General features: G+C 43.8%; 2 protein-coding genes and 1 long non-coding RNA gene across 3 annotated transcripts in view; 1 reads left to right on the forward strand and 2 right to left on the reverse strand.

Moving 5' to 3' along the window:
* Positions 1-8,316, reverse strand: part of LOC307214706 (uncharacterized protein) — a 214,116-nt gene extending 205,800 nt beyond the window's left edge. The window contains exon 1 of the mRNA XM_079973626.1: positions 8,226-8,316. The gene's annotated coding sequence lies outside the window, so the exon portion shown is untranslated. The remainder of the gene's footprint in view (positions 1-8,225) is intronic.
* The window catches only part of LOC307215192, a 181,629-nt gene that overhangs the window by 131,460 nt on the left and 33,974 nt on the right, over positions 1-16,195 (forward strand). The window lies entirely within an intron of this gene.
* LOC307214673 (uncharacterized protein) overlaps positions 1-16,195 on the reverse strand; it is a 31,077-nt gene that overhangs the window by 2,750 nt on the left and 12,132 nt on the right. The window contains exon 6 of the mRNA XM_079973517.1: positions 12,461-14,712. Within this exon, the coding sequence (XP_079829643.1) occupies positions 12,569-14,712 (2,144 nt within the window). The 3' untranslated portion in view covers positions 12,461-12,568. The remainder of the gene's footprint in view (positions 1-12,460; positions 14,713-16,195) is intronic.

Below are 16,195 nucleotides of genomic sequence, written 5' to 3' on the forward strand. Positions count from 1 at the left end.
ATGGGTGCTCTGATTGAAGCTCTTTCCACATTCCAAGCACTTATAAGGTTTCTTCCCAATGGGATTTCTTTGATGGGAAGAGGAAAGGGAACTTTTTCCACATTCAATATATTTATACTGCTTCTCCACTGTGGATATTTTGTCATGGTCACCCTTGTTCTTGATTTCCAGTTCATCACTACCTGCAATGAAGAAAGAAATGGATTAAAGCCTCAGGGAGAAATTAATGAAGAATGCTTGTTAACTCTGATAATAGAGGAATAACACAAGTGGGTTAGATGGATGGTTTTCTGAAGGGTTGGGTGTATTAATTAATGGAGATCAACTGACATCTTTGGGAGAACCTGTGATTTGATAAGCCTGGCTCTTCTCTCAAATGGATTTTGTTTGGCTCCATCATGGCATCCCTTCCATTTCTAATGTCAGTCTTCTCTTTTGTCAGCCAAGGACTGACAGGAGCAAGAACAAAAACAGAAAACCTGACAAAAGCTACTTAAACTTCCCTAACAACCCTGAAGTTTACAGATAAAATGGTCTAGGTAGTTCAGACCAGGCTGATAATTATTTAAAAAGCTGTAACTGGAGGAAGGAGACTCTTGAGAGTCCCATGGACTGCAAGAAGATCAAACGTATCCATTCTTAAGGAAATCAGCCCTGAGTGCTCACTGGAAGGACAGATCGTGAAGCTGAGGCTCCAATACTTTGGCCACCTCATGAGAAGAGAAGACTCCCTGGAAAAGACCCTGATGTTGGGAAAGATGGAGGGCACAAGGAGAAAGGGACGACGGAGGACGAGATGGTGGGACAGTGTTCTTGAAGCTACCAGCATGAGTTTGACCAAACTGCAGGAGGCAGTGGAAGACAGGAGTGCCTGGCGTGCTCTGGTCCAGAGGGTCACGAAGAGTTAGACACGACTAAACGACTAAACAACAACAACAACTGGAGGAAGGACACTCAAAGAAAAAAAAGTAATTTCCTGTTCAAGGTTAATTGTGGGAATATTGTAATCCCGGTTGTTATTGAGTTCTGTGAAAATATAGAGAGCTGCTTTGAATTTAAAAACAGATATTTTGATCCCAAAGGGAGCTGTCAGGGACGCTTTCTGTCTGACAGAAAGCGAGAAATCTAGAGAGGAGGGAGTGCAAACTGGGGGGAGCAGGAGCTGGAGTCCTTCGCATAGTCAGGAAGAGACAAGCTCCGGAATGCAGCCTGTGGAACGTCAAAACAACACAGAGCAAGCCACAGGAGGAGGGGAACCGTTAGAATCCACTCTAGACAAAGGGGGGCTAACAGAACCAGACTCCCCAAAGACTAGAAGAAATAATAAGGTATTAGCTTTGCGCAGGACCAGAAACAGGGGGACCCGGAGGTTTAATTTAGGTTGCCTGGGAAAACGACGGAAGTTTAGGGCAACAGCTGACTGATGTGTTACAGTGATTGATGTGTTACAGAAGCTGGGCTACTGAGCTCAGTAATTGCTTAATAAATCAGAAGGTAAAACAACTTCCAGCCTGTCGCGTCTTTTGTGGGAGACCTGACAGGAGCCTTACCAAGATAGGCCACGATCCCACGATTCTCCTCCATGACGTCCTTATGCAGAGCTCTCTGGTCAGGATCCAGCAAACCCCATTCCTCGTCCGTGAAATAAACAGCAACATTTTCAAAGCACACTGGACCCTGAAAGAAAAAGGGAAATGTCTTCCTCTGAGACAACACTGTTGTTCACCACCACTCCTTGAGATAGGACACTGTTCCACCCCTTGGCCTCTGTCCCCACAAGGCAGCTTCCCCTGACCTGATCTGGTTCCACAGCTGCTGCTTCCATTCTGTCCCCATTCAGAGATGGATGAAGAGGTCTAGCCAGTATCACTGTGTCACCTGCAAGAGGGAAAAGGTAAGGGCGAGGCCCAGGGTGCCTTCTTGCCTCACATGTAAATCAGTGCATCTCAAACTACAAAGGAGCATTTGAGAAAGTCTTGCCTGCTGATGATTGAGAGTATTTCAGATGATAGTTGTGAAGAAAAATATTTCCCGATCTAACAGATCTCTATTCTTTAACAAAATCCAATCCCTTAACAAATAACAGCAAGTTAGATCTGGAAGGATATGATAACAGATTTGGATGGCATGCTATTTACTGTATGAGAAGGTAAAAATGCATAAAGAATTCCTGAACCACATTATAAGAAAGACAATTTATGAGGTGTAGAATAGATATAAAGTCTATTAGAATGTAAAACTCCATGGTGGCTCTCACCATTGGAAGTGATTGCAGTTAAAAAAAATAAATATGGAAGAAAAATGAGCCACCTACAGAGATTTAGTGGTGGAGGAAGGAAACCAGTAAAAATTAAAAACGTTTGAGGAAACAAAAGAATTATTGAGGGATTAGTTGCATTATCGTCAGATAAATGAAGTGTTTGAAGAGGATAAAAAGAAAAATGGTTTTGAAACAAAAAGATCTAGATTTGAGATAGATTTATTGAATGATAAGACAAAAATATTGTCAAAAATGTATAAATTATTATTGGAATGGCATACTAAAGGTGAGGAAGTAAAACCATTAATGATACAATGGGCTAAAGATATTGGGCATAGTATACAGTTAGAAGATTGGGAGAGGTTATAGAATGAAAGTATTAACTTCACAGCATGCAGTACGCTTAAAGAAAATGTTATGAAAACGATGTACAGGTGGTATTTAACACCAGTTAAACTGGCCAAAATGTATAGAACAAAAAATGAACGTTGGAAATGTAAGGAAAAGGAAGGTACTTTTTACCATATGTGGTGGACATGTAAAGACGTAAAAGCTTTCTGGGAAATTATATACAATGAGTTAAAGAAAATGTTTAAAGACACCCTTGTTAAAAAACCAAAAGCTTTTTTATTAAGTATAGTGGGTAGAGAGATACCGAGACAAGATAAAAAATTGTTCTTATATGCAACAACTGTGGCAATAATTTTGTTAGCCCAAAGATGGAAACACCAGGAGTTACCAACAAAAGAAGGGTGGCAGATGAAAATGATTGACTTTGCAGAACTGGTTACAGATAGGTAGCCGTGTTGGTCTGCCATAGTCAAAACAAAATAAAAAAATTCCTTCCAGTAGCACCTTAAAGACCAACTAAGTTAGTTCTTGGTATGAGCTTTCGTGTGCATGCACACTTCTTCAGATCTGAAGAAGTGTGCATGCACACGAAAGCTCATACCAAGAACTAACTTAGTTGGTCTTTAAGGTGCTACTGGAAGGAATTTTTTTATTTTGTTTTGCAGAACTGGTGAAACTAGGGGAAAGAATCCGGAACCAGTGAGACCAAGTATTCCAAAAGGACTAGAACAAATTTGTATTATATCTGAACGACAACTGTAAGCAATTAACATCATTAGCAGGCTTATCTGAAAATCTGTAAGGTGAAATTGCTACCTATTCAGGTAGAGGTAATGATATAACAAGGATAGGAAACAAAGCAAAATGTAAAGCTGTAAAGTTTAATTTTGTAAACCAACAGACGGGAGGGAGGGAAGTCGTAAGGCTCAGTTGAGCCAAAGAGATAAAACAAGAGGATATGATGTTATGTAATGTGATTATATGCAAAACAAATAAAAATCATTTATATTTCCCCTCCTCTGGGCTCTTGGCCCCAACTATCTCCCCCAACAAAAGATGAAAAGGATTCACACAGGAGTCGGAAAACTAACAGGGGGGCCACCAGGTGGCACATTGGAAGATGGCCGACAATAACATCTCTCTGACCCACACGAGGTAATTAAGAGGCTGCTATGGGAAGTATGCAGTCTCCCCCCCCCCAAGGATATGGGGGGGACTGCCTTGCCAGCGGTGGCCACAATGCACCCCCAGATTCGAGAGAAGGGGGTGCGCCAGTCACTTGGCTCAGCCCTAGGTGTGGTCGGCTCTTCCCGGACGCCGTCTCCAATCTGCACATGCTGGTTTGCTTTAACATGAAAATATAATTGGAAATATATAATTGGAAGATGTTAAAGCACATACGTCAAGCAAAGGTCGGGAGATAAGACTGCTGATTAATGGATTTCTGGGATCGGAGCGGCGGGCGAAGACAAAGAAATCAGGAGATGAAGCGCCATTAAGAGATGGGTATGTCTGGAGCTAAGAAGGTGGGGTGGAGGAAAAAAAATTCTTCTTTGTCTTATACGAGTATAAATAACTCTCCACCACAAAGAAAAAAGAACCGCCATATTTTACTACACAAGAAGGAATTTAAAAACTGTGTGGGTTGAATAAATGATGAATGAAGAGAGGATTGGTAAAGATCGGAGAATGGAAAAATTTTATGACGCAGTTTTAAAATGGCGCCTCGCAAGACAGGCTTGTTTAAGAAAGACGGGGGGAGGAGAACCAGGACTGTTTGAAAGTGAACGATGTTTGGAATTTGATCTTTAACCTGGCAGAGCCCTCTAGGAGATATTTTACAAGCCTGGGAAAACTAAAGGGCAGACTGAAGATAAATTTTCGAAGGAGGAGTGGAATGGCGGCTGTCCCTATGAGATATGACTTGTGGAGTGCGTAAAACCCACGCAGACGATGTTTGTTCTTAACCTGCCTGTGAAGATTAAAAGAGACCGTAAAGAAAGGAATATATGACAACAACAAGAAGATGAAGAAAGTAAAAAAGAGACTATCTGGATAGAACCGGATAGAACTGTTTAATTAAAGCAGTAATAGAAGTGATGTTTGAATTCTCGTCCGGAGCTTGATGTATGGGTACCCCCAACAGAATTGAAAAATTTGGCTGTTTAATCTGGAATTAATGTGATTTGAAATAATGTGATATGATTGGCTTGTTAATAAAAATTATGTGTTTTTTTAAAAAAAGGAAAACTAACAGAATGAGACCAAATGGAGAAAAACCACCTTCCTCCTTACCCAGTGGCCTCTCTCTGGTGTCCAACGGAGGCCTCTCTGCCTCACAGGAATCCAGGTCCATTTCTGCAAAGAGAGCCTTTCCCTGAAAAAGAAACATGGATTCAAAACAGAGAATGGGGAGAAATATTAGAAAGAGAATTACAAAGACTTTAAGGGTGTGAGATTTCATTCCATGGATGTCTTCTCAGAAAAAGGGTGGGCCAACAGTAGAGCATTATGGGATGTTTTCCGTCCTGTTTGGAACCCCTTGGGAGTATCCAGAGGAAAGTCTCTCTCACCTGCTGCTCTGCCTGCTTCCTCTCCTCTGCCTGACTCAGGAGGAAACCTTCGGCCAGGGCCACCGCCTGGGAACTGGTCTCCGCTCCGCATTCCCTCACCCAACTCTCCATCTCTGGTGGAAGGACAGCCAGGAACTGCTCCAAGATCACCAGGTCCAGCATCTCAGCTTTCGTGTGCCTTTCTGGCTTCAGCCACTGACGGCAAAGGTGGTAGAGTCGGCTGCAAACCTCTCGGGGTCCTTTGGCCTCCTGGCAGCAGAACTGCCTCAACTGCTGGCTCTGCACCTCTGAGCGGAGGGTGTCCTCCTCACCCAGGATCTTCTGCACAGAGTTTTCCCAGAACCCCCCACTGCTCTCAGTTTGGATGTCATGGCCTCTTCCTGTTTCAGGGCCAGCTGAGTCTCGCTCATCCATCTGTGCTCTCAGGAAGCCTCTGAGAGATCAGAAGGAACCCTTTGGTCTTCTGCCAAGTTCTGTCTGTCTTAAGGAGAGGCGCTAGCAAATCCTACAAAGCAAATACATTGTTCAGTTACAAACGTTGTCTAATATCAGGAGAAGAAAAAGGTTCCCTGAGCAAGCATGGATGAGTCTTGGAGGGAACCAGGGCTGGACTGCACCACAGCCCAGATCATTAGCTATCTTCTGAAGAAGAAAAAGAGGGAAGAGGAGGAGGAGGAGGAGGAGGAAGCAGCCTCTAGCCCTCCTAGAAGGAAGATTGCAATGCAAAATGTGGAGGCAACGGAAGGGATTTCTGGGAGATGAATCAGCCTGGTTTCTCCTGCCTTTCAGTCAATGCATGAAGTGAAAACTGACTGACAAGGGAGTCATTTGTGTCAAAAATGTATAAAATGTTGTTGGAATGGTATACGATGGATGAGGAAGTTAAGTCGGTAATTGTCAGGCAGCTCTGACAGCTACGATTCATTGGGGCAGAGATTTTGGGTACAATATACAATTTGAAGATTGGGTTAAAGTATGGAATGATAATTTGAAGTTTACACCATGTACCACGTTAAAGGAAAATGTTATGAAAATGGTATATAGATGGCATATCACACCGGTTAAGTTAGCAAAAATGTTTAAAACTTGTAATAAGTGTTGGAAATGTAAAGAAAAAGAAGGAACCCTTTTTCATATGTGGTGGGAATGTAAAAAAGTGAAGGGGTTCTGGGAGATGATATATAATGAGCTGAAGAAGATGTTGAAATATACTTTTGTAAAGAAACCAGAAGCCTTTCTCTTAGGAATAACAAGAAATGAAATAAATAGAAAGGATTGTAAACTTTTTCAATATGCAATAACAGCAGCGAGAATATTAATGGCCCAAAAATGGAAGAAGGAAGAACTACCGACTCTGGAAGAATGGAGAATGAAATTAATGGACTATGCAGAACTGGACAAACTAACTGGAAAAATAAGGTATCAACGAGATCACAAGTTCATCAAGGACTGGGGAAAATTTACAGAATATTTGAAAAGTATATGTGATGAACAAACAACACTAGTGGGATTTAAAGAAGCTCTGTGAAAATATAAGGAATATTGCAAGAAAGTAAATATGATTGAAAAGGTATTTTAAAAGGCAATACTAAATTTAGGGAATGCGTAGTAAAAAATTTAAATACAGATGATTGTCAGAGAAGCTGAGGGAAGTCCAAAAGATGAAAATATGTAATTTGTGAAATTGTCTGATTGGCGATATTTGTGTAAAACTTAATAAAAATTTATTTAAAAAAAAAAAAAAAGACAAGGGAGTCATTTGTATCTTGTGAACAATGGGTGCTTCAGTTGGGGTCTTCACCTGGGGGTCCTCAGGAGTTGCTCTCCCCCCCCACCCCACTCCCCTGCTTCTGTCCCCTTTTCTTGCACTTGGACTCTCTGCCGCTCTCCAGGCAGACCCCTGGGGTGGGGTCCCTTTTTCTCTCTCTCTCTGAGGGCCAGGAATGTATCTGGACAACCCCCTGAGGGCCAAGTGGGCGGGGCCAAATACATCTCCTTTGGAATTTAGGTCAGCAATTTATTATGGTTATTCTATCAGATAGCTTCACACACACACACAGCCATTGATGCCAAGGTCCCTGGAGGCTCAGTGAGTAGCAGCGCCCATTTCCGGCTGCTTTGCCAGCAACAATCCCTTTGGGACAGAGAGGATGTGGTCCTGGGATGCCCTGCTCTGGGTGCGAGGGGATTGCTGCAGTGGCCTCCGTGGGGAGCTGCCAGGGCCAGATTTATTTATAAGCTAAAAAATATATATAGCTTAGGGTCCCACTCTCTTGGGGGGTCCCCAAAAAAATTTAAGGGGAAAAAACCTGGATAAAATAAAATCTACATACAGCAACAGTGTTTTGTGTTGTGTAGGTTGCTATGATGTAAGTCATGGGCCCCGCCTGCTATCCTGCTTCCTAAAATATCACTGGTTTGCTCATTTCTATATATAGGGTGTCGGCATTCTGCAAGTACTGGTAGCCTTGGCAACACTTACAAATAACTATTAGGTCCATAAATAACCATATAGCATATATTCAACAACAACAACAACATAACCCAGCGACTATTTGTTGTTGACAAAGGACAGCTGGACATATAAAGGGCCCTATTACCTTCAGGAGCTGAGGGTCTCATCAACCCGAAATCCAGCCCTGGGAGCTGCCCTTGGAGACGACTGGGCAGCTGGTTTGCAATGCAATGCAGCAGCCAGACTATGGGCTGGGATCCCTCTCTTTATTCCTGCCCTTTCCCAGAGGAGAGGGAAGGGGGGGCTAGTCCACCTCCTCGTCCAGCTTTGGAAAACCATTTGTTGTGCAATGACGCTGAGTTAAAGAAGGGAGATTTCGGGGGAGTCAGTTTTTTTCTGAAAGGGGGGGAGGCAGAAGGCCAAATGAGTTTGGGATGCTCTGATCTGCAGGAAGGAGAGCGTGGCAGACCTGGCCCCTCCCTGGCAGGACCCTCTCCTCCTCCCTGACTTGGGGTCCCCCCCCCCTGCAGGAGCAGATCAGCCCCCCCCCAGGCCTCCTCCCTTGCTGCAGCCCTGGGACCCCCACCAGATCCCAGAGAGAGAGGAGACTCACCAGATCCCAGGAGGGGACAGGGAGGCAGCCCTTGCAGGAGAGACACAAAGCAACCCCCCCCTTCCTTGCATGAAAGGGGGGGAGGGGCCTTGGCTCTGGAGGACCTGGCCCCCCCTTGCTTCCTGTCCTCTCTAGGAATGCAGCTCGGTTCCCTTTAACCCTTGCAAAGCCCAGTGTGCCCAGATCTGACCGCTGCGTTTTTCTCTCTAGCACACATTGCACACTTCCAGAGATGCTTTTTGGGGGACGCCTCCTGCTTTCTTTTCCCGAGAGTTTTCACATAGGCTAATATTGGGCCAAGACCAGATACATTGTATCCGCTTGGAATCGACACTTTCGCTGTTCTCTCAGCGGGGGGCAGCTTCTCCTGCCAACGGAGATGAGCTCCTTTTCTGGCAGTTGCAATGCCCCCCTTCTCATGTTCGTAGCACTCCCTCAACGGGGGGGGGCTGTTTTGCAATGTCCCGCTGCGGAAAATTTCTTGTCACCACCCCCCTTAAATTATTAAAAGAAGGAAAAATAAGATACTTACAGTTGCAAGTGTTATTTTCTGGTTTATTTACTTGAAATTGTTAGCATAAGCACTCAAAACATCCCCCCCCCCCCACGCATCATCAAAATCATTTCCTTTCGCTACTTTGTTTTCAGTTGACAAGATGGCTAAGCCAGAGAGCTCAGCTTGACTCATAGTGGACCTAAGATAACTCTTGATTAATTTTAGTTTTGAAAAACTTCTCTCACATGATGTCTAGCAATGTAAACTGAATTTTAGAATAACTATTCAGAGATTTGAATTAAGGCTCAAAGCAAACAGGAAATTGCCCTAAAATGGCAATATATACATATATTTGTAATAATGATGATGATGATGATGATGATGATGATGTTTAGTCGTTTAGTCATGCCCCACTCTTCGTGACCCCCTGGACCACAGCACGCCAGGCCCTCCTGTCTTCCACTGCCTCCTGCAGTTTGGTCAAACTCATGTTTGTAGCTTCGAGAACACTTCACCACCATCTCATCCTCTGTCGTCCTCTTCTCCTTGTGCCCTCCATCTTTCCCAACATCAGGGTCTTTTCCAGGGAGTCTTCTCTTCTCATGAGGTGGCCAAAGTATTGGAGCCTCAGCTTCAGGATCTGTCCTTCCAGTGAGCACTCAGGCCTGATTTCCTTCAGAATGGAGAGGTTTGATCTTCTTGCAGTCCATGGGACTCTCAAGAGTCTCCTCCAGCACCATAATTCAAAAGCATCAATTCTTTGGCAGTCAGCCTTCTTTATGGTCCAGCTCTCCCTTCCATACATCACTACTGGGAAAACCATAGCTTTAACATAACAACAACAACAACAACAACAACAACAACTTATTATTTATACTCCGCCCATCTGGCTGCGTTTCCCCAGCCACTCTGGGTGGCTTCCAACAAAATATTAAAATACTATAGTCCTTCAGATATTAAGAGCTTCCCTAAACAGTATTTACCTTTTAGGCTGTGTGCCTGTTTCAGCAATTCACATAAGCCTCTAGTAAAAATATCATTTATGGAAATAGCAGGAGTTACACAAATGGGTCTTACTCAAACGTGTCAGAAAGCTACTTTGCAACTACCGGTACTCACTTCTAACTTAGGACTGCATCCTCTGCGAAGAGAGCAGCTTCAAGGCTATCTGCCTACTGACAGAACCACCTTGCGCTAGTTAATGTCACCCTGTATAGCAGCTGCACCTTGTCTTCATTGACCTGACGCTGAAGCCCACAAAGTACCATATTTTTCTGTGTATAAGTCTCCCCCATGTATAAGACACCCCCTACTTTTAGGGACCCCAAATTTAGAAACTGGGCATATGCACTATGCATGTATAAGACACCCCCAGATTTTTAACCTTATTTTAAAGTAAAAAGAACCTAGTCTTATACACAGAAAAGTACAGTACTTAGTACTTCAGTACTTAGCAAGTGAATAAAAAGTAAAGCACCAAGGACTACATGCCTCTGTAGACTAAATGTCACACCCATGAAAAATAAACTCTATACATTTACTTGAAAATTTCACTCATTATGTGTGGATATACATATTGCAGAAACCACAAGAAGCCTTAGAAAGGTTTAAAAAGTTTTGTGACAAGGTTAAGAATGTTCATGATGCTAAAATTGATTGTCTTTTCACAGATGAAAAGCCAGTTTTTTACAGGATTTCCTGGATAAGAAAGGGATAAGACACAAGACTGCTGTTTTTGCAGGAGCATGGAACAAAAGTGTCTGTGTGCAAGTGAACAAAGAATTGCAAAATGGGATGAAGGCGCAATTGCTGAGTTCACATTTGCCACATGAATATTGGGTGGAATCGTTATTGTGTTTTTGTTACTCTTGGTTGAGAAAGGTTTCAAAAGGTTTGGGATGTTCTCCTTTTGAAAAGCTATTTCATAGAAAACCTTCTGTTGCCCATTTTAAGGTTTTCGGGTCTCATGTTTTGACTGAAGCTCCAGGTGGAGTAAAGAATGCCAGAGGCATTTTTGTGGGTTATGAAAAGGGTCTCTACAGAGTAATTTTGTCTGAATCTGGTCAGGTGATATTCACAAAATTTCTAGAGAGTGCTCCTGAGCAGGAGAGAGTAATTGTTCACACATTTCCCACTGAGGACAATTCAGATGATGATGATGATGATTTTACTGATTACAGTGGTACCGAGAGTGAAAGTGATAGCTCAAAGAGCTCAGTTGACACAGTCATTGAGAAGAAATCTCACACAATGGCTAGACCTTCACAGGTGGAGGGTGAACCACTGTTTACTATAGGAACTGGTTCTCCAAAGAGTCCTGAGACTGAACCAGTGAGCAGAGAGGATCAGCACCTCATACGCAGGTCCGAGAGAGTTACAAAGGGTGTACCACCCAAGAGGTATTCAAAAGAGTTTGCTAACTCAGCTGTTGCATGTGTTACTATTGTTGACAACTCAAGACAGGTTGAAGCTGTGTCTAAGTCAGAGACAAAGACACAACAGGGAGTTGCTAAGTGTAACAATACATTCCCTAGCCAAGGTAATGCAGATGCACTCATTCCTTGGAAGTCAGACAACCAGAGAGGTACACTGGGGAAATCAGTGGCGGGGAGTTCCAAAGATGGAACTGAAACAACAGGGGATTGTTATATGTATAACAACTGTTTGTTTTCTTCTCTGGATCAAGCTATGTTTGCAGCGCACATTGATTCATATGGGGGAGTATGTTACGATATGGACGCAATGCAGCTGCAAAGTGCTAGCTTGAAAAGTAAACATGATGGGAATGTTGGGACTGCCCGTGGGAATCAGAGGGACAGTCAATTCACAGTGCGAAGCACCGGAATTAGCTCAGAGTGTAATATGAGCTCTTCCGTTTATTCCTGTCCAGGAAGTGTTTGTCTCTAGACAGCTGGAGTTTGAAGAGAGCAGTCATGTTTTTTGTAATGCTGCAAAGACAGAAATAAAGGCATGTAAATACGTTTCTGTCTATCTCTTTCCCCTGCCAGGGGGGGGGGCAGGAAAGAGGGGGGGTGTTCTTCTCACACTGAGAAGGATCACCTATTGCGACCTAGCCTGGATCTTGGTGGGGAATGAAGCCAGGTAGGTCAACAGGAGATCAAGCCGGGTGCCTGAGAGAGTTGCCAGTTTCTCCTGATATGGGCTTGATTTCCGACATCTAGCCTTGTTCTCACAGTGGCTGATCAGGTGCCCCAACAGGAAACCCCCAAGCAGGATCCGAGCACTAGAGCCCTTTTCTTCCCCTCCTGCGATTTCCAGCAACTGTTTTTCAGAAGCTTGGCTGCCTCTCCCTGTGGAGCCAGAGCAGAGCCCTCTCCTCCTCCTCCGGAAATTTGTCTAACACTCCTTGAAAGGCACATCAGTTGGTGGCCTCATGACCTTGGCATCTATGGCTGTGTGTGGGTTAAGCTATAATTAAAAATGATAATAATTAAGAAGAATATTGACAAACTGCAACATGTGCAAATGAAAGCAACCAAGATGGTATTATTTTATTTATGCATTTATTTAATTTCAATACTTCCCTATACCAGGGGTACCAACTTGAATAGAATATAGAAGGGGTTTAGTGAGACCACCTCACATAATCAGTCACATGCTGTGGTGTGTGCATGCCATTTGAATGCCAATGCCTATCAACTGGGGGGTGCCCCCCTCAAATATTTTATTGGGGGAGCAAAGACCCCTCGGCCTCCTATTCCACAGGTCTCAAGATGGCTACAAGATAAAATAACAATATGAAAACAAAAAACCTCCCCAACATGTAATCCCCACCTCCCTATCACATTTTTAAAGGACATTACATGTCAATCAGCCAAAGGCCTGGTTCAAGAGGTGTGTTATTCCCTAGCGCTGAAAGCTGTACAATGAAAGCTTCTTCATTCTTTGTATGAATTCTTTGATGGCAAATGAGATCAAAGCTGTCCCTGAAGCTCTTTCCACATTCCACACACTGATAGGGTTTGTCCCCTGTATGAATTCTTTGGTGGGAAGTGAGATTGGAGTTCTGACTAAAGCTCTTTCCACATTGCACACACTGATAGGGTTTCTCCCCTGTATGAATTCTGTGATGGGAAGTGAGATGGGAGGTGGCACTGAAGCTCTTTCCACATTGCACGCACTGATAGGGTTTCTCCCCCGTATGAATTCTGTGATGGGAAGTTAGAGAGGACCTCTTCCTGAAGCTCTTTCCACATTCCATGCACTGATAGGGTTTCTCCCCTGTATGAATTCTTTGATGGGAACTGAGTTGAGAGCTGTCCCTGAAGCTCTTCCCACATTCCACACATTGATAGGGTTTCTCCCCTGTGTGAATTCTTTGATGGGAATTAAGAGAGGAGCTGTCCCTGAAGCTCTTTCCACATTTCACGCACTGATAGGGTTTCTCCCCTGTATGAATTCTTTGATGGGAAGTGAGATCAGTGCTCCGAAGGAATCTCTTTCCACAATCCACACACTGATAGGGTTTCTCCCCTGTATGAATTCTTTGATGGGAAGTGAGAGAGGAGCGATCAGTGAAGCTCTTTCCACATTCTATGCACTGATAGGGTTTCTCCCCTGTATGAATTCTTTGATGGGAAGTGAGAGAGGAGTTCATACTGAAGCTTTTTCCACATTCCACACACTGATATGGTTTTTCCCCTGTATGAATTCTTTGGTGAGAAGTGAGATGGGAGCCCTGAGTGAAGCTCTTTCCACATTCCAAACAATTATATGGTTTCTCCCCTGTATGAATTCTTTCATGGGACCTGAGTTCAGAGCTCTTCCTGAAGTTCTTCCCACACTCCATGCACTGATAGGGTTTCTCCCCTGTATGAATTCTTTGGTGAGAAGTGAGATGGGAGCCCTGAGCGAAGCTCTTTCCACATTCCAAACAATTATATGGTTTCTCCCCTGTATGAACTCTTTGATGGGAAGTGAGATGGGAGCCCTGAATGAAGCTCTTCCCGCATTCCACACACTGATAGGGTTTCTCCCCTCTGTGAATTCTCTTATGCTTAGTGAGATCGGATCTCTTACTGAAGCTCTTTCCGCATTCCACACAATTATATGGTTTCTCACCCGTATGAATTCTTTGATGGGAAGTGAGATGGGAGCTATGAGTGAAGCTCTTTCCACATTCCACACACTGATAAGGTTTCTCCCCAGTATGAATTCTTTGATGGGAAGTGAGTGAGGAGCTATCAATGAAGCTCTTTCCACATTCCACACACAGATAGGGTTTCTCCCCTGTATGAATTCTCTGATGCTTAGTGAGATCAGAGCTCGTACTGAAGCTCTTTCCACATTCCACACACTGATAGGGTTTCTCTCCTGTATGAATTCTCTGATGGGAACTCAGAGAGGAGATCGTACTGAAGCTCTTTCCACATTCCAAGCACTGATATGGTTTCTCTGTTGTATGAATTATTTGATGGCAAGTGAGATGGCCACTGTGACTAAAGCTCTTTCCACATTCCCCACACTGATAGGGCTTCTCCCCTGTATGAATTCTCCGATGGGAAGTGAGATGGGAGCTCTTACTGAAGCTCTTTCCACATTCCATGCACTGATAGGGTTTCTCCCCTGTATGAATTCTCTGATGGGTGGTGAGATCGGAGCTCTGACTGAAGCTCTTTCCACATTCCACACACTGATAGGGTTTCTCCCCTGTATGAATTCTTTGATGGGAAGTGAGATGGGCTCTCTGTCCGAATCTCTTTCCACATTCCACACACTGATAGGTTTTCTCCCCTGTATGAATTCTCTGATGGGAAGTGAGAGAATAGCTCTGACCGAAGCTCTTTCCACATTCCATGTACTGATAGGGTTTCTTCCTAATGAGATTTCCTTGATGGGAAGTGGAATTGGAACTTTTTCCATTTTCAAGATATTTATACAGATTCTCCATTGTGGGGATTTTGTCATGGTCACTCTTGTTCTTGATTTCCAGTACATCACTATCTGCAATAAAGAGAAATGGATTAGAGCCTCAGGGAGGAATTAATGTAGAATACTTGTTAAAACTGGTCAAAAAGAATGTTGAATCCACACCCTAAAAACGCAGTAAGGTAGAGGTAGAGGTAAAGGTAAAGGGACCCCTGGACTTCCGGGTTAGCGCCATCGACTAATGGTGGATTCCCTCCGAGCTCCAGAGGGAACGACTCCGCGGGATCGGGTCTTGCCGCTGCGGCAAAGCGGGGACCCTTAAAAATCACAGGCGCGAAGCCTGTGAACGTGGGGACTCGGCGGGCACCTTTTGCGCTCCTCCCAGCTGCGAAGGAGCCTTTTTAAAGGCTCCGGAATGGTACGGGGTGAGTGGCGTGGTGCTGAGAGTCGACTGCTTCTCCCATGGAGTGAAGCCGCACAGCCGTTGTCGGAGAGCGCTGACTTTTTTCTGTGAACAATTGGACTTTAAAGTAATAACCCGTGAGTAGCATGGAAATTGGAACTTTAAAGAAAAATCTTTTTTCATGAATTAGGCACGATCGGGGAAGGTGTAAACAGGAAGTCCGCCTACCCGCTAGGTAAACAATTTAAAGCAAAGGACTTGTTAACTAAGGTCGAGAGAATCTTTCTTTATTGCAAAAGACTTTAATTCCACGGTTTGGCAACATATGAAATTTTATTGGAAGCAGGGGAGCCTGCGGACAAAGAATTAATTTTGGGAGCTGAAGCGCCACCCCCCCCCGGACCCGGGAGTGCTCCGCGAGAGAGCCTGTTGAGGTATTGAAGAGTCTGACAGCTGTCAAGTTAGCTGTCAAGACGGAAATAGAGAATTTTGTTTCTGTAGCTTTTGCTGGCTATATTTGTTGCAATTTGCTGAAAATAAGGAAGGGCTGATACAAATTAATCAGATTTTTGGTTTGGAACTGAAAGGAATACTAAGGAACTAAAATCCCTCTAGAGGGGGTTTTGGGACATTACAATGGCTGGAGGAGGGAAAATTCAGGCTGAACTGAACAGAGCATTTGTTCTCTTGGGAAAGTTACAAGGCCAAATTGATGTTTTGGCTACGTGTTACAACTCTGGACTTAACAGTAAACACCATCATTGAATTTGACAAGGATTTGGAACAGGAAACCCATCCATCTGGACAAATAGAGAAACTTGAGAGCTTTGAGAATTTGGAGAAGGAGATATATGTTGCTCTTGAAGAAAAGGAAGGAGGAGCCGTAATTCTGCAGATGCCAAAGGAGAGCTGTAGTTTGAGGCCTGACATGATGGCAACAAAGGAAAATAAGAACTTGATGTGGAAAGTCTGGCCTGAATTGGACAATGAAAAATGGAGAGATCTCCTTGTGTGGAGATCTGAAGACCTAAGGATTACAAATTTGATTAAGGCGGAGGTTGGAGCTGTGGGGATAATCGGACTTGAAAGGAGTATGAAACAAGATTTGGAATACCCCATAGGCTTCACCTTTAAGTATGGAGGTTTGGCTGGAAG

Source organism: Podarcis cretensis (genome assembly GCF_951804945.1).
Source record: "Podarcis cretensis genome assembly, chromosome: 4".
Taxonomy (NCBI): Eukaryota; Metazoa; Chordata; class Lepidosauria; order Squamata; family Lacertidae; genus Podarcis; species Podarcis cretensis.